At 43.2% G+C, this 18,510-nt stretch overlaps 2 protein-coding genes across 2 annotated transcripts in view; one reads left to right on the plus strand and one right to left on the minus strand.

The window, feature by feature from the left end:
• Positions 1-1,828: 1,828 nt before the first annotated feature.
• Mfap1 (microfibril associated protein 1) lies at positions 1,829-17,567 on the minus strand. The gene is made up of 9 exons (XM_034494506.2): positions 17,360-17,567; positions 12,902-13,121; positions 9,071-9,200; positions 8,514-8,701; positions 8,154-8,262; positions 7,895-8,055; positions 4,691-4,850; positions 3,327-3,416; positions 1,829-3,244 (listed from the first exon to the last, which is right to left on the minus strand). The coding sequence occupies exons 1-9, from the start codon at positions 17,436-17,438 to the stop codon at positions 3,062-3,064; spliced, it is 1,320 nt and encodes a 439-aa protein (XP_034350397.1). The 5' UTR covers positions 17,439-17,567; the 3' UTR covers positions 1,829-3,061.
• A 25-nt stretch (positions 17,568-17,592) lies between these two features.
• The window catches only part of Wdr76 (WD repeat domain 76), a 34,662-nt gene continuing 33,744 nt past the window's right edge, over positions 17,593-18,510 (plus strand). The window contains exon 1 of the mRNA XM_034494504.2: positions 17,593-17,743. The gene's annotated coding sequence lies outside the window, so the exon portion shown is untranslated. The remainder of the gene's footprint in view (positions 17,744-18,510) is intronic.

Genomic DNA, 18,510 nt, shown 5'->3' on the forward strand with positions numbered 1-18,510 from the left:
CTAAATAAACATCTAGGTTTTAGCTTATCAAAATGTTGGAGCAGAACGGGAGAGATGACTCAGTAAGTACCTGCCCCAAAAGCAAAAGTAGTTTGGATTCCCAGTCACTCCCTAAAAACCCAGGAGTGGTGGGATGTTTCTGGAACTCTGCATTGGGGGCTGTGCTGAGACAGGCAGTTTAGTCTAATCAGGAACTTGAGGCTTTGTGAGACCATGGCATCAAACACAGAAGTAGAGAGTGATAAGGGACTAACAACACCAATCTCTGAGTTCCACAAGCCCATACCTGGGTAGGAATGCATACTCGAATTAAGGATTCAAGTATTTTTTTTGCCCCGGTTTCTGTGTATTGTTTCCCTCCATCTGGTTCAGTGCTCACTTTTATTATTTCTTAGTAATTACTTACACCTTTAATGTTATGTAGTTATGGAGAGTTTGTCTATAGCCTATAAATGGGTCTTATTTATCTTTAATCTTTTTGAGACAGGGTTTCTCTGTAGCCCAGGCAGTCCTAGAATTAACTATATAGGACAGTTTCAAGACAACTTTCACTGTTATTGTGCAGGCTTGTGCTGAACTTTGGGGAAAGGGACCCCTTCAGCCTCATAAGCAGTTGGGACTAACAGATCATACCACTGGCCAGGCTTCTTTTTTAAGATTTTATGATTTTAAACTGTGTTTATCTGCTCATTGAGTGCAGGTGTCCTGGCAGCCAGAGGCTTCAGATTTCCCTGGAGCTACATTATTTACAGGTAGATTGTGAGTTGCCCAATGTGGAACTAGGAACAGAACTCAGGTTTTCTGGAACAGTAAGAAAGTGCCCTTAATCACTGAACCACCTCTTCATCCCTCTTCTCTGCTGAAATTTCATTCTGTACATGGTAGTTACACCGTAAATATTACATGGGCAAACGAACGTTAGTGCTGACAGCTGAGGGGTGCTCCTCAGAGCATTAGTTCTCCATCTTACACATGAACTAAATGAGAAAGATTAGTAGAACTAGAACTCAGTGTGTAAGTCATTGTTTTACACAAGGCTACAATGTAGAAACAAAGACCACAAGTCCATCTAAATTTGCTAGGGTCTCAGCGGTGAAGAGCACTGGCTACTCTTCCAGATGACCAAAGTTTGATTCCTAGCACTCAAGTGGAAAGTTAAAAACTAAGATTTAAAAAGATTTGAATTTGCACATAGAATAGATCTGAGTACTACTTAATTACTGTCTAGTATCTAAGTTTGTATCAGACATCAAAAGGATGATCAAAATATAAATTGGCAAGATAATCTGGTTGAGTACTTGCATGGTATGTACAAGGCCATAGACTTTAGTTCCCATTCGGTGAGATGTACACAAGTTTTATTATAACTGTCATTATTTTTGGCTTTTTGAAACAGGATTTCTGTTCTAGCCCTGGCCATCCAGGAACTCACTCTGTAGACCAGGATGGTCTCAAACTCAGATCTACCTGCCTGGGCCTCCTGAGTGCTGGGATTGGAGGTGTGCACTACCACACCCAGCTTTTTTTTTTTTTTTTTTTTTTTTTTTTTTCTTTCTTTTAAAATCACATTTCAAGTGAATCTAATACATACATTCCATGGAATACAAGTGGAAGTCACATGACAGTTTGCTGGTGGCTGGACTGTTTTCTACCACAATGTCGATCTGTGGGATCAAACTCAGGTTGTTAAGAATTGTTGGCAGGGGTTCTCTGCTTCAAGGCCTGCACCAGTAGCTTAGTGAGACTTTTCTTGAAAATACAGATACACAAAAAGACACAGACACGAAAATAAAAACCAGGGATAGAGCTCAAGAATAGAACACCTGGCAAGTGTTTACAGGGTCTATTTCCCTGCTATATTTTATTTATTGTTTTTGTTAGTTTCTTTTGTTTTCCCTTGGAACAAAGTCTTATAGTCAAGGAAGGCCCTGAACTATGTAGTTTAAGATGACTGAACTCTTTTATTTTTTTGAGTCTAGGTTTCTCTGTGTAGCCCTGGCTGTCCCAGATCTTGCTCTGTAGAACAGGCTGGCCTTAAACTCAGATCTGCCTGTCTCTGCCTCCCTGGTGCTGGGATTAAAGGTGTGTGCCACCATGTCCAGTTTGGATGACTGAACTGTTGATTTTCCTGCTTCTACATCCCAAGTGTCAGGATTACAGGTGTGTATAACCTACCTAGCTAGACTTTTAATTACTAGAATTCATTTTGCTTTTTGAGACAGGGTCAACTGTGCAGTTATGGCTGTCCTTGAATAAGAGATCTGCATGGGTCCTTAACTTTTAGTGCTGGGACTGAAGGTGTAAGCCACTGTACTCAGCCCCAGTTCAGTTGTACAATCTGTTTCTTTTTTTTCTTTTCTTTCTTTCTTTTTTTTTTTTTTTTTTGGTTTTTTGAGACAGGGTTTCTCTGTATAGCCCTGGCTATCCTGGAACTCACTCTGTAGACCAGGCTAGCCTCGAACTCAGAAATCCGCCTGCCTCTGCCTCCCAAGTGCTGGGACTAAAGGCGTGCGCCACCACCACTCTGCGTACAATCTGTTTCTAACATTACAGTAAAAATATTTCTGGTATGTAATTTCTCACACACACACACACACACACACACACACACACACACACACACACACACAATCAAAAAGTATATTTACTTAGAACTGTAGATTCAACACCCCAAATGCAAAAACAGGTTGAACTGAGCTTGGATTTCCTGATAGCCGACTGCTACCCTAAGGAAGAAGTAATGCCCCATGCATTCACATGTCCAGGTATCTGATCCAGGCTGGAAAACAAACTCCGAATAAGTCCCAAGTCAATATGGGAAGCCAAGGTAGAGAAACCTAAGATTTCTCAGGAATAGTTTTAGGTGGGAAGCCTCTAACCCTACCTGTGTGCTTTTCTGTGGGTTTCTCAGTGTGAGTCCAAACCTCTTACAAAGCACCTTCCAACACAAGTTATGGCTGCAAGTCTGGAAAGCTCTATACAAGAACTATGTAAATAATGGTTCAAGAAGATTGAGGACCAGATCCTCTAGGGTCCCACAGTTGGAATAAGCAGCTGAAGCCTAGGTGGTTTTCCTCTTCTTGGCAGATGGTCGCTCAAATACATCTCGTACCCCTGCTGCCTTCTGCTTAAAGAATTTTGTGTTCTGGGCACTCTCTTGGCCCCACGCAGAGTCAAAGGAAGTGGTATCTTGATCCACAAGGTGGGTGTACTTGGTGCGACCAGACCGTCCAAAATTCTTGACCTGAAAGGAAGATGGATGATTACAACACCAAACATCCCATGCCCACCCCCAGGCTGTTTTCTGTTACTGAGAATCTCCATACCTGCATGACTTTTGGAAGAATGGTTTTGTTGAAATGGTCCTCCAGAGTAGGTGCACTAAAATCTCTCTTGTAGACTTCTTCATCCTCATCCTGTAGAAGAGAATCTTATCAGTCTCTGGCTTTACTTCTCATTTATGCAAAACACAAATTTATGGAATGCAACACCAAAGACCACAAAGAGAATCAGAGGGTAGGGAGCCTTTCTTCAGGAGCTTGTATTCTGGTGGCTTCCTGAAAGCCTGTTCTGTTCCCTGTTCCCGTGCTCAGTTGATGCACCTTCAACTTGTGACTCTCTAATCCATTTGTATGTGTGCCTTTACTTGGACACTCTTTTAGAACTTGCCAGCAGACTTGGGCAACCTTAAACTCTTGAATTGCTAAGAGCCAGGACTGCAACCCAGCTCTGGACAGTGTTTTCCCTTCCCATGGGAATGCAGCACAATTTAACAGGGTTTTGTTTTTGTTGTTGTTGTTGTTTGGTTTTGATACAGGGTCGTACTATGTAGCCCTGGCCATTCTACAACTCACTAGGTACACCAGGCTGGCCTGAGACTCACAGAGATCCACCTGTTTCTGCCTCTGCTGATATGAAAAGCATGTACCACCATGCTTGGCCTAGCTTAACAGGTTTGTGAATTATGACTTTTCTCCTTTCTGAAAATAATTTGATCTCAAAAGCTATTTTTTTTTTTCTTTTTTTGTTTTTTGAGACTGGGTTTCTCTGTGTAGCTCTGGCTGTCCTGGAACTCACTGTGTAGACCAGGCTGGCCTCGAACTCAGAAATCCACCTGCCTCTGCCCCCCAAGTGCTGGGATTAAAAACGTGCGCCACCACTGCCAGGCCTTAATTTTATTCTTTTTCCGTATGAGGAGAGCTTGGTTTTCATATAAGTAAAGTTTGTTTGGCTATGACATGATTTCTACAAGGTTTGGAGGACCTAGCTAGTGGAGTGAGTATACAGGTCACAGCCTCACAACCTCAGTGTCATTCACCATCTCTGTTTGAGAGCTGACTTGAAAGCAGAGCAGTGGTTGGTTGTCGCTGCTACCTTGGTAATGCTGTTGCTATGTTTGAGTTCTCCTCAGGCAAAAAGCAAAAACCAATGCCAACAGTATTTATTCTAGGTAAGGGAATTCTCATTCTAGGAAAAGGACTGAAAGTGTCTTGGACTGACTGTGCCTCAGGACAGCTACAAATGTGGCCCAACACCAAGCTGTAAGCCTACTATTTTAAGTATCTTACCGAGACTTCTGTTTTGGTAACTTAACTGCATGGTTCTTAGTATGCACATGACAATGAGGAAAGGTTGGACATGCCTGTAAGTTATTCCCACCGCCCAGTTTTCTGACCCTCCTTGCACTTACCATGAAGAAGGCACCTCGGTGATAATACTTCTGTAGAAACTTGTATTTGCCTTTAACAGCTTTGTTGGTAATGACTTTGCCATTTGCCCGAAGTTCAGCCCGCCTTTCTTCCTCAGTCAGGTTTCTCATGCGTTCAATTTCTGCTTTCTCCTTTTCAAGCCTGTCCAGAGAGCAAAAGGATGGTATTTTCCAAATTCAGACAGTCCAAATATCTCAAGATTATATAATGGTCCCATCTTCTTTCAGCCATTACTCACTTTTTCACATTTCTTTCATTCATTCATTCATTCATTCATTCATTCATTCTCTCCTTCCCTCTCTCAATCATTCACAGCAGATCTGATAAGTAGCTGGCCTGTAATTCTCAACCTCATGCCTCATCTCCAGCTGTAGTGTTATAGACAGAGTCATGCCACTGCCCCCAGCTGCATCTCTACTCCTTGTCACTGCTGCTGGAAGTCAAGATCAGGAGTCCAGTCAAAGAAAACAGGAGTTGCTCTGCATTATTCTGTTTGCCAGAGCAGGACTCCAAGTGTCCCAAGCTGATTCTAGCCTTTCTGGGTTTCACACATACTGCTACTGCTTGATTCTACAATATTAATTCTGTCTTCCTCCCAATATCTTAGCTTTTAAAACAAAATGAGAATGAATTCAAAATAACTGTGAGACTCTACTTATAATCCTTCATGAGCAAACTATCATGCCACAAATGAAGGATTATCAATATTAACTATAGTGGGTTTTAAACCTTATGCTGGGGAGAAAGGGAAGTCACATCCTCTTTCTCAGGAAAAAAATGTGTATATGTAATTTAACATTGCTGTTTAACCCAAGGGTTGGGGACATGGCTCAGTGCTGTGGTGCTTCCATAGGGCGCTTGAAGCCTTGGTTCCTCCCCCTAGCATCACAGAGACCTGGGGGCACAGTCATAGGCACTGTAGAGGGCAAGTGTCAGGAATCTAGCACAGCTGTCTGACACAGTTCCAGCACAGCTGAGCCAAATGCTGCATTTGCTGTCATTCTGTCTCTCACTTGTGGGTATGGTCTCTGCACTTTGCATTCTTGGAGACTTTCTTCATTATGATTTATTATATGTCATTTCCTGAGAAAATTATGGATGATTTTTTTCTAGAAAAAGTCTTAAAAATTTACTTAGATTTTTAACTGTATCTGGTTGTATTTAGAAGTATTCCTTATGCCCTGGAGATCATGAAACACAGACAAGCACCAATAAGACCTCCTAAATGAGGCCGTAACTCCAGGCATCTTCTTGGGGTATCCATCACTAAGCCACTCAAACAGCATAATTGGTACAGGGTAAAGAGAGACAACTGAGAAACTCTGACTGGCCAGGACGATCGGTAAGAGATTCAAGGCCTCTTTTTACAATATTTTAGGGCTCTCTAAAAATGCAGTTTAAAGACAGGGGGCTATACAGCATATACCACTGGAGGCATGCAACTCAGTAAATAAAATAAACTTTTCTTACTTTATAGCATAGATGATGAAACAGTATAATAAAAGAAGTTAGGTATTAGTATTTGCTAATTCATCAAAAGACTGGTTCAGATATTTTCTGTTTGTCTGGAATGCTTTAAAACACTGCCAGTCTACAAGCAGGCTGTCATATAATTAGTGTGTTTGCTTTGGAGGAGACATCCTTTAGATTGTTTAAGTTGGAGTTATAGAGCTGATAATAAAAATAAAATCTGTTCTATTTGTACTTTCTAATTGTGACTGAACTTGTAACCATGGACATGTAATGAAACATCAAACATTTAATCTGTACTTCTTGGATAACATTAGTCTGTCTCTGTTTGGTGAAACCTGTATAAATAAAGAAGCACTTGATTGCTAGTCAGTCTAGAGCTGTGAGACTCTCCGTCTTCCCTCACTGATTCCCTAGCTCCTCTGTGGGCTGCCCTATTGACAATTGGGGCCAGACATGCTTATAGCCAGCACTCAGCAGGCACAGTCAGAGGAGCAGAGGCTAAAGATCACCCTGGCTACATAGTTTGAATTAAGCCTGGAGTATATAGAACACTACTGGCTTAAAAAAGTGAATAACAAAGCCAGGCAGTGATGGTACGCCTTTACTTCCAGCATTTGGGAGGCAGAGGCAGGCAGATTTCTGAGTTCCAAGCTAGCCTGGTCTACAGAGTTCTAGGACAGCCAGGGCTACACAGAGAAACCCTGTCTCGGAAAAAAAAAAAAGAATCAAAACAAAACTACCACGGGGGTGGGGGTGGGGGGAAACACACACACACACACACACCCCAAAAACCAAAACAAAATTAACGTCAAAGAACAAGTCCATCTGTCAGGGTTGTGATGCCTTGCTCTGGATCCCACAGGTACCTACACTCACACAGGTGCACACTCATATACACATAATTAGAAAATCTCAAGCCTGGAATGGTGGCAATAATACTTTTGAGTCCAACACTCAGGAGGCAGAGGTAGAGGGGCAGAGGGGCAGCAGACTGGCAGAGGCACATGGATCTCTTGAGTTTGAGGGCAGCCTGGACTACACATTGAGGTCTACGGCAACCAAGAACCCTGGCTCAAAAGAAGGAAAACCAATAAACAAAAACACAATAGGAAAACCAGAAACAACAAAATAAAGACAGTTATGTAGTGATGGCTTCGCTTTGTGGGGTAGCAGTTCAGAAATGAACTTGCTTTTCAAGGTGTTCCCAGCTCTGCTCTCCCACACATAGAATCTGCATCTTCATACTTTGTTCCTGGGCTGTCCTGTGGCTCCATCTGACTAATAAACATATCACAAAGGTGACATCTGAGCTCTGGAACCCAGAACTCAGGAGTCCTTCCTTGGCAGGTTCCACCTCTGCCTAGAGGCACAGTATGAAGAGACCAGAAGCTAAAGAGAAATGAGGTGCCTAGTGTGAAAGTCAGCATCAACTGTCAACACACCAGAGAAGCACTTCTGGACACGCTGGCCCACTCAGTCCTCCAGCTGGAGGTCACACAAATGAGCCACTGAGACTACAAGAGGAAGGAACTCCTTGGTCAACACCCACAACAGAGAAGAACACAAAACTGCTGTTTCAAGCGACTCCATTGAGTCACAGCATGAGAAAAACAGTAATTTTTGTGTTTAACAGGAAACTATAGGAGTCTTAGCTGTTCACAGATGAACCAGTGCCATTTGAGGCATGGAGCCTATGCCCACCCATCACTCACGCTTCTCGGTCTTCTCTCTCCCGCTTGATTCTTTTGAGCTCACGGACTTTCCAGGCCTCATACTCCTCCTCATCATTCTCATCATCAGTATTGAGTGCATCCAGGGCGGCAAGGGACCGCTTGTTCTCCTCCAGCTCTTTCTTGGTCTCTTCTTCTACAATCTGGATGAGGAAGACAATTCATCTATTGGACTCTCTCTCTCTCTCCTATAACCTCAGTACACAGACCCTTGCACTCAACCCACGGCCCCTCCCCAAACCTTGAGTGTGTACTTCCGCCGCTCCTCAGCCATGCGCTTTGCTTCTTGTTCCAGCTCCTTCTGTTTCAATGCTTCAGCTTCTCTCTCTTGAACTGTCACACGATCCTTCCTGCATAACAGAGGTCCTGTTAATTACCCGAGGTCCTTCGAGGGGGACTGTGTGCCTCTAGACCTGTCTTGGTTTGACTATTAAATCTCTACTTTCCCTTTTGAGAATCAGAGGGTTTTCTTAAGGTGTCCAGGCTTGCCTTGAACTAATCCTCTAGCTCAAGAGGGCCTTGAATTAGCAATCTCCCCTGGCTCAACCTACTGAGTAGCTGGGAATTTAAGCCTGGCTTAGCAGGTCTGGCGCATCCTTACTTTCGAATGAAGACAGGCTTAAGTCGAGGCTCCATTTCATCTTCACTGTCTGTGTACTCCTCATACTCAGACTCTGACTCAGACTCTTCCCCAGAGCGTCCTTCATCTTCCACCTCCATGACTTCCATCTCTTCATTTTTTCTCTCCTGTGCTCGCTGACGCATCATGCCACGGCGCCGCTCTATTTCCTATCAAGGCATGCATATATGTAAGGCGTATACGGCATTCAAATGGCCCATATATGTCTAAATCCAAGTCCTACTACTGAGCCCCGAGCATAGCTCTGATTTTGTCTTCAGCAGGTTCAAGAAACTCTGACATGAATACGTGTAATTCAGCATGATTTCATCTTCAGTCCCATCCCCAACAAATAGGAAACGTAATCAGAGTGTGGCTAAAGGGGACAGATCTTGTGCCTTTATAACTTCAACAAGGGAGCCCTGGTCCCAACACTTAGCAAATCTGTGCCTTTATAACTTCAACAAGTGAGTACTGGTCCCAATTTTTCTCATACCCTGCGGGTGGGGCGGGGCCAAATCCCATGTTTTCCCTCTTACTTCATCGTCAATTTCTTCCTCCTCTTCCTCACTGCTATCTTCTCGTTCCACTCGCCAGGCATCTCCTTCTACTTCGGAGTCACTTTCTCCTACTACTTCTGGTTCCACTATTTTTCTGTGTCGAGCCAATCTGAAAAGCAGAATTTCCAAGTGTGCAATGAATGCCAAAAACATAATAATAAAAAATATTTTGCTCTCTTTCCCACCCACTCTTCTGCCTTTGTCTCTCAACAGAGTTGTACTCTTTAGCCCAGGCTGGCCTGCAACTTGCTATGTAGTCGAAACTGGGCGATCGATCCTATCCTCCTGCTTCGGCATCTCTAGAGCTGGCATAACAGGTATGAGTCACCACACTGACCCCTGACCCCTTTTTGAGATAGGTGTGTACACCCAGCTCTCCTGGAACTCAATCTGTAGACCAGGGTGGCCTCAAACTCACAGAGATCTGCCTGCCTCTGCATCCCAAGTGCTGAGATTAAAGGCATGTGCCACCAATGCCTGGCTCACACTGAGTCTTAAGATGGAAAAACTAAAGTTCAGATTCAAGAAACTACAACAGTTACTAGTAAGAATGTCTGAGAAAGTCTTAAGAAATCACACTGCTGTCTATCTAAAATCACGTTTAACACATGTATGTCTCTCTGTATATACATAGGTATATAGTTTTAGTGAAAATTCCCTACATTATTTGACAACATGTCCCTTCTCAAGAGACGCAGACTACCTAATCAGAAACCCCAGTACCAGGCATGAGAAGCCCCCTTTCAAGTCTGTTGGTCAGGGGAATACAGCAGACAACCAAAACATTATAGGCTACCACTGACGCTTTTAGTTGCCTCCCAAAGGTTAAAGGCCAAGTCACCATGGCTGATGACACCATGCATTTGGACCAAGGATCTGGAGAATGCACGTTGTATCTGAACTGAAAGTCTCCCCAAGGACTAGTTTTCATGGTACCAGAAGGCACCATACAAGTTTGCAGGGAGGGAAGCAACCAAAATTCCCACCCAGCTATGATGCCTATGAATTACAACTACCAGCGTGGCATGATAACTTTAGGGGTACAATAATGACACATCTATTCTGGTGGTAACCAACAGCTCTCTAAATGCTCAGGAAAATCATGCCTGAAAACAGAAACCTAGCCAAGTACCACCCTGCTCACACACAAACTGATGTCAGGAATTTTGAGGATTACCTATAGCTACTACTTTACTAGTCCATCCTAATCCCTAAGTGCATCCTAAATATTTATATTTATATCCACAGATAAGTGTAGCTCTTACCTCTCATCAATCACCTCAATTTTTTCTTTTGAACAGAAGGAGACCATTACAGCAAACCAGAACCAATCAAAATTCAAAATACAAGTGGTCATGTGGTATCCAGTCTCAATTAATAATTTCTATTATAACATATAACATAACTACTACTCCTAAGGCTTGGGGAATATTGTAGAAGAAGGGGCAGAAAGATTTTAAGAGCTAGACGAACAGAAAGTCTGCTGTGAAAATGTATGTATGTCCTAGAAATGTCAGGGACACTGCAGTCCCATAAATTCTTAGCCACATGGCTGCCCAAACAAGAACTATACCAATAGACATACTAACTTAGAAAGGGAAAGTCTCACAGGGCTCCAGCACCATTCAAAGAACTTCAGGTGGCTCAAGAATGCTGAGAGTGGAAAAAACAGGTTTCCCCAGGAAAGAGCCCCTGCCTCTGATTGGTTATCCAATACCAAATAGTTAACCTGGAGACCATACACACCCGAATAACCACATAGAGACTGCACAGGTTGAATTTATATATATGTAGGTAGCTATGTGTGTGAATCAACAATTTGAGAGAGGCCATGAATTTGAGATAGTAAGGGGAGTGGGGTGGCTGGAGAGAGGAAAGTGGGAAATTATGTAATTATATTTTAAATTAAAAACATTAAAAATTGCCGGGCAGTGGTGGCACATGCCTTTAATCCCAGCACTTGGGAGGCAGAGGCAGGTGGATTTCTGAGTTTGAGGCCAGCCTGGTCTACAGAGTGAGTTCCAGGACAGCCAGGGCTACACAGAGAAACCCTGTCTCGAACCCCCTGCCCCCTGCAAAAAAATTCCATACAGGACACAACAAATAGGACAGAATATCAGAGCACATATGTAAGTTGGGCCCAAAGCATTACTTCAGGCATGATCTCGGTGGGCACATTAGGGATTTAATGGCTCAAGTAGCTCAGTTTCATTGGATCCTATCAGTTTTTGTGACACTGGGATTGGGATTTGGTGGTTGCTCTGACCAAAGGCAATTAAACATGAAAGTTGAGTGGATCAAGTTGACTCAAAGCTCTGAGACACTGGCAGTGTCCAATAGTTTCTATTCGTACTAGTAAGTAACTTTTAAGTTTTTAAAAACTCTTACTTATTTATTGTTGATAGAGTATTCTGACTGCAGGCCAAAAGTGGGCACTAGATCTTATTACAGATGGTTGTGAGCCACCATATGGTTGCTGGGGTTTGAACTCAGGACCTCTAGTGCTCTTAACCTCTGAGCCATCTCTCCAACACCCCTCCCCCCTGTTTTTGGCTGTTGAGACAGGGTTTCTCTGTGTAGTCCTGGCTGTCCTGGAACTCCCTGTGTTGTCTGCACTGTCCCTGAATGCACAGAGTTCATCTCAAGCACTGTGATTAAAAGTCTGCACCATAGCTGCTCTGTAAGCAACTGTTCTCTTTTCTTTTTTCTTTCTTCTTTTTATTTTCATGTATATGACTGATGTGTCTTCAGACACACCAGAAGAGGGAATCAGATCCCATTACAGATAGTTGTGAGCCACCACCTGGTTGTTAGGAATTGAACTCAGGACCTCTAAAAGAGCAGCCAGTATTCTTAACCACTAAGCCATGTCTCCAGCCCCATGTAATGGTTTGGTTAGAATGAAAGAATGAAATAGAAACACTTTTTTTTTTCTTTTGCAGGTTTATATTTTAAACCATTTAAAAATTGTTTCAGGAAAAAAAAATTGTTTTAGGGCATAAAAGCACCTAAGTTATTTGGAGCTACATCTTTAATAAAATCAATGACTGGCGTGGTACTGCTATATGTTCAGCACTTCCTTAGTGAAGGTGGAAAGCTAAGGAGCTGACTACATTGAGTTCAGTGCCAGCCTGGGTTACATACGACTCTCAAAAACCCAAAAGGAAATACAGAAACCAATAAATAATTAGAACTGTTTCAACTCATGCAGTCTGTGAAAAGAATTTTTAAAACTTTTATTAGATTTATTTATTTAATTTATATACATGACTGTTCTATCTGCATGTACACCTATCAGAAGAGGGTATCAGATCCCATTACAGATGGTTGTGAGCCACCATTTTGGTTGCTGAGGGCTGAACTCAGGACCTCTGGAAGAACAGATAGTGCTCTTAACCACTGAGCCATCTTTCTAGTCCCACTCCCTTCAAAACTTTTTAAAATTTACTTTTATTATTGTGGGTATCACTGATGTCTCAGCGATAGAGATACAGAAAGAGATAGACAGAAAAATGTATGACACATTTGTGTAATAAAAAGACTCTGGGCAACAGAGCAGCCCATGCTGTTTTCTGAAGCTGCCACTCCCTGGCTATGTCACTGGCCACACCACTCCCCTCACTCCTTGCTGCTTTAGCTCCTCACCTGTAATACAGGTTCAGTAGTACCAACCGTGTACCACCTTCTACAGGCTGAGTTAGCAATGTGCCGTATTTGGGACAGTATATAAGGGACACAGTAAGCACAGTCTTAGCTACTATCATCTCCATGAGAGGTGTCAGTTCAGGAAGACAGAATTCTAGTCATTACCTCTCTTCCACATCTTCACTAATGCGGTTCTGTAAACGCCGAAGTCGGGGGTCACTGGATGAATCCTCCTCCTGTTCCTCAGGCTCTGCTTCTTGTTCCTTAGCTTTCTTAATGAACTGAAATTCTTCATCCTCTTCATCTGAGGACTCCATAGGGGCATAATCTGGTCTCTTTCCGGACACATAGCGTTTTACCTTCACCTTTTCCATTGAAATCTCACCTGGTCAAGAAAGACAATGTATGGTTCAGTATCCTCTTCCCTAATCCCCTTCAGCTCTTTCTTGGCCTTTGCAGATAGAACCCTGAGTTTCTGATGTACAAGAGACTAAGGAGCATATGATAGCCATTATCCAACCACACAGTCACCTCTCAATGCTTTCTTATAAAGTCTATGGTGTGAGAAGGCATTTTATGAATACCAACACCAGGACAACAAGAGGTACTTGGGAACAATCAGGTAGAGGAATGTGAAGAGTCCTAGTGCAGACACCTCCCCCCATACATCCATGTTATATCATCCTAACACATAGTGGGGATTTAATAAGAATGTCCCCCATAGGCTCAGATCTTTGAAGACTTGTTCCCAGCTGTTTGGGTAGGTTTAAGAGATACAGCCTTGCTAGAAAAAGCATGTCATTAGTGGTGAGGTTTGAGGTTTCAAAGCCACATACTATCCCTACTGATTCCTACTGCAGTGCCTGAGGGGTGTGTCTGTCTGTCTGTCTGTCTACTTCATGGTTGAACTTCAAGATATGAGGCCTCAGCTTCCTGTTTCTGCTGCCACGCCTTGCTCTACCTTCATGGACTCTAGTCCTCTGGAATCATATGCCCAAATAAAACTCTCTCTTTTATAAATTGCCTTGGTCATGGTGTTTTATCACAGCAATTGACGAATAACAAACACACCCTTATTAAACAAATTCCCTGTGCCCAGCACATTAACAAGAGTAATTTGAGTGGGAACATAAAACTAAATTATTGCTCACAATTCCCCCACCCCCCGGGACAGTGTTCTACTTCTGTGAACAGATACCATAACCAAGGCAAGCCTTATAAGGACAACATTTAATTGTGGCTGGCTGGCTTACAGGTTCAGAGATTCAGGCCATTATCATCAAGGCAAGAGCATGGCAGCATCCAGGCAGGCATGATGCAGGCAGATCTGAGAGTTCAACATCTTCATCTAAAGACTGCTAGTGGAAGACTCGATTCCAGACACCTAAGAGCTAGGTGTAGGGTCTTAAGGCCCACTTAATCAATCTTAGTCTCTTGCTCCCACTTAATCACCACTTAATGTCCACAGTGATACACCTACTCCAACAAGCCCACACTTTCAAATAGTGTCTCTTCTTGGGTCAAGCATATATAAACCATCGAATTCCACTCCCTGGTCCCCATAGGCTTGTCCAAACATATGAGTCCATGGGGGCCATACCTAAACATAGCATAATAAAAAATACATTTAGTCCAATTTCTAAAGTCTTCATAGTCTATAGCAGTCTCAACAATGTTAGAAGCCCAAAGTTCAAAGTCTCTTATGAGATTTATCCAATTACTTAACCTTAATTCCAACAGCAAGACAAAAAAACCAGATGGGCAAACTCCAAACTGCATCTTTATGTCTGATGTCAAAGTTGTCTTCAGATCTCCAAATCCTTTTACATCTTTGTTGACTGCAACCAACTTCTTTCCCTTCGGCTGGTTTCACTCTGTTAGCAGTTTTCCTCAGCACCTATCTCACAGCTCTGCCTTCTCAAATATCTTGGGGCCTCCAAGGCAACTTCAACATTACAGCTTCTTGTTCCAATGTCTAGGATCCACACATGACCTTATGGGTCCTCCAAAGGGCTAGTGTCACTTTTACAGCTCTGTCATCTGAAGCACTCCAAGTTCAGGTTGCTCTATTCCACTGCTGCTACTGTTCTTGGTGATCATCCCGAGGTACTGGCATCTCCAGTACATTGGGGTCTTCCACTCTGCAACTAGGCTTCACCAATAGCCTCTCATAGACTCTCTTCATGGTGTCAAGATTCAAAGCCTTTGCATGATCACATCTGTCCTGGGCCATCAACTGCAGCTGAAGCTGTACTTTCACCAATGGCCTTCCATGGCCTCTCACAGTGCCAAGTCTCTTCATGACCTCTTCATACCTTCAAAACCAGTGCCACCTGGGTGACTCTTACACATTACCAAATACAGCTGCTGCAGGAGGTACAACCTTGGCTATTTCTGGAACACAGCTTCTTTGTGCTCTCAGAAAACACTTCCCAGAAGATTTCACCTCAGTGATGCTGGTCTCTTCTTAATCACCACTAATTTTTTAGCCCCAGCTAACCAGCATCAACAGCATCATAACTTAGTCCCTGTAGTCACCTTCTCTCTTGAGTATAAAGCTAGAGAAAAATGTTGAAAGCTGCTGAATTCTGTTGCTTGCAGGTGTTGCTTGCAGCCCCCTTGTTCTACCATCACACTGGCTTCCCCTTTTCCAACTCATTCACTGTCTTAGCTTGCCTGTCCTGAATCTTGCTCCATAAATTGACCTTGAACTCAGAGATGTGCATGTCTGTCTCCTAAGCACTGGGAACAAAGGTATGGTCCACCAAGCCCGGATTTAAGTCTTTCTTCACCTAGAACTTGCTGAGTTCTAGTCTGGCCTTGAACTCATAGATCTGCTTGTCTTTGCATCCTGGTATTAAAGGCTTGTACTACCAAGCCTGGATCTAACATTATGTGGGTGGAAACTTCTCCCTAGGTCACTACTCCCTTAATTCAACTCAGATTTGCCTGCCTCTGCCTCCACAGTGCTCCACAGGTATGCCCACCACTGCCAGGCTCACTCACATTGTAATCATTTTTAAAGAGCCACATCCACCTTTATTCAGATGCAGAGCGACTACAGGTTGACTCAGATGCATTTATCATTTTCCACCTTAGTTTAAAATTAAATTTTAAGAAGATTTACTCATGTGTACTACTGTTTTGCCTGCACCTATGCATGCCCCCTGCCCCGCCCCCCCACATGAATGCTTGGTGCTTGAGAAAGTCAAAAAAGGGCTTCAGATCCCCTGGAATCAGAGTCATGCATGACTGGGCCACACAGTCCTCTGTAAGAGCAACAACTGCCCTTAAACACTGAGCCAGCCAAACTCCAGCCCAAATACCTTTTTTGTAGAGGCAGGGTCTCTTTATGTAGACCTGACTGGTGAGGACCAAGCTGGTCTCAAACTCACAGAGCTCTGTCTTCCTCTGCCTACGGAGTGCTTAAATGCATATGTCATCACACTTAGTGTTATTTCTTTTTTGAGACAGGTTCTTTCCCTGAACCTCTTGCTTGCTGTCTCAGCTATATTGGCCAGCCATGAAGCCTCAAAGATCCTCTCATCTCTTTTCCCCCACATGGGGTTGTATATGATGCTAGGGGTCTGAACTCAGGCACAGTAAGGGTAGCTATCTCCTACCCTTTCCCTCTGTGATAGCAGAGGGAGCCTGAGATAACAGCCTTTACAACATAACCTAATGTTCCAACTTTGACAGTTTCTTTCTTCTTTTCCTCTAGCTCTTGTGCTCAATCAGATGATCTCTTCTGAAACACCCATGAGTTGGAGCTCAAGAGGTGGCTCAGCAGCCCAGACGACCTGCTGCTCATGCAGAGGACCTGGATTCATTCCCCAGCATCTACTTGGCAGTCCCTAACAGTGTGATACTCCAGCTCCAGAGGATTCCATGCTCTCTTCTGGCCTCTATGGGTACTGCACCCACATGGTGCACCTCCTACATGCATGCAAAACATTCATACACTTAAAAATAAACAAAACAAACAACTCCAGTGGACAGAAAGATTATACAAACGAATCAAATTATTTCATAAGACGAGGAAAATCCTTTTAATCTAACTGGGCAAATCAAAGTTAGCTTTGGCGATAACACACACACAACACAGACCTCTAGCTCACTGTCTTCTTATTTTCGTTTTTGTTACTGATCTGGTTGTGAGCCTAGCCTTTAAGGCCGAGCTACATCTGTAACCTTTTTTTATTACTATTATTTGTAATGATGCTGTGTATGGATATGTGAGCTAGTACAGGTACTGGCAGATTCTAAAGGTGTCCGGTCTCCCTATACTTGGGATTACAGGTGGCTGCTGAGTCGCCTGATGTGGGTGCTGGCAATCGATCTTGGGTCCTCTGGTAGAGCAGTATGTCCTCTTAACTACTGTGCCACCTCTCCAGATCTTCCATTACTTTTTATTTCGAGAGAGGATGTCAGTATATCGATCAGATAGATGCAATTTGATCTCGGTTCTCACAACCTCTATGCCACCTAAGAATTTTGGTGGGACGCAGGAAGAAAGTGAAGCTAGGTTTTAAGGGCCATTCGAGCTGGTATGGTCGGCGTCAGTCAGGTTTGAGAGATAATCAGGATGAAAGAGGTAAGATCCCACCGCGGGGGAGCCAGTACCTTTCTCGTTGCGAACTGGGACGGCCCCAGCCGTAGATTGAATGGGCGGCTGCTTCATGAGTGCGCTTGGGACCGACATGGTGACGGCTGCCTCGGAGACTCTCCAAAATGGACTGAATCCCAACAACGAAGAGGAAGGACCAGAACACACCTTCCCACGGAGCTTTTCCCAACACTGCTACGCAACTGACAGAAACAACTTCCGGCAAAGGTAGAGGAACCGGAAGTATATAACAGAGGATTGTGGGAAATGGAGAAATGCTGAGCGCGGACCGCTTAAACGGCTTGACTGAAATTCGCGCGTCTTCCTCGCAATTTTCCCGCCCCCAATCCTTGACAATTTAGAAGATCCTTCTGGCTGACAGTTGCTTCTTTTGGGTTTTGGTAAGGTCCAGGAAGTTTCAGATTAAGGGTTTTAGTTATTATGTTTTGAAGAATCGCAGCAGATAATGAGACTGTTTGTGTATATTGATGAAAGCTCAGAAGTGTGAAGAGTTTGTTCTGGATACGTGGGTCAAGCTTGTTATCCCAGCATTTGGGAGGGTGAATCAGGATTGCTGCGTTTTGGAGGCCAGCCTGGCCAACAAGATAAGAAAAACATACTGCCAAAAAAAAAAAAAAAAAAAAAAAAAAAAAAAGAGAAATTTCCTTAACAGCCATCTATTGGTTGGACACAGAAGCCTTTAATTTTAGCACTGGGAAGACGGCGGCAGGTGGATCTCTGAAATTGAGTCTAGTCGGCCTACATAATGTAATTCTGGATGTGCAATTTTATATATGACTTTGAAGGGCTATTAATATAGTTATCAAATTATTTCACATGTGTCCTTGCTGGGTGAAGACAGGAAACTGACAAACTTTAAGTATTGAGGTTTTTCAATTAACGAAACAAAGATGACGCTCACAACCAGGAAAGCCTTAAAAGGTAGAATAGACAGACATCTTTTTTTTTTTTTATGTTATGTTTATTTTGAAGCTGTGTTGCCCAGACAGGTTTGTTTGTGTTTGCCTCTACGCTGGTTTTTGTTAATTTTTTTCCTGAGTAGCTAGGATTCTCTATATATGTGCCTCTTCACTGGACATAGAAATGTTATATTACAAACTTATCAGCCTAAAAAGTTACTTGGCTGAGCTGCAGGTGCAGTGCCGAA

The sequence above is a fragment of the Arvicanthis niloticus genome, chromosome 2 (assembly GCF_011762505.2).
Source record: "Arvicanthis niloticus isolate mArvNil1 chromosome 2, mArvNil1.pat.X, whole genome shotgun sequence".
Lineage (NCBI taxonomy): Eukaryota > Metazoa > Chordata > Mammalia > Rodentia > Muridae > Arvicanthis > Arvicanthis niloticus.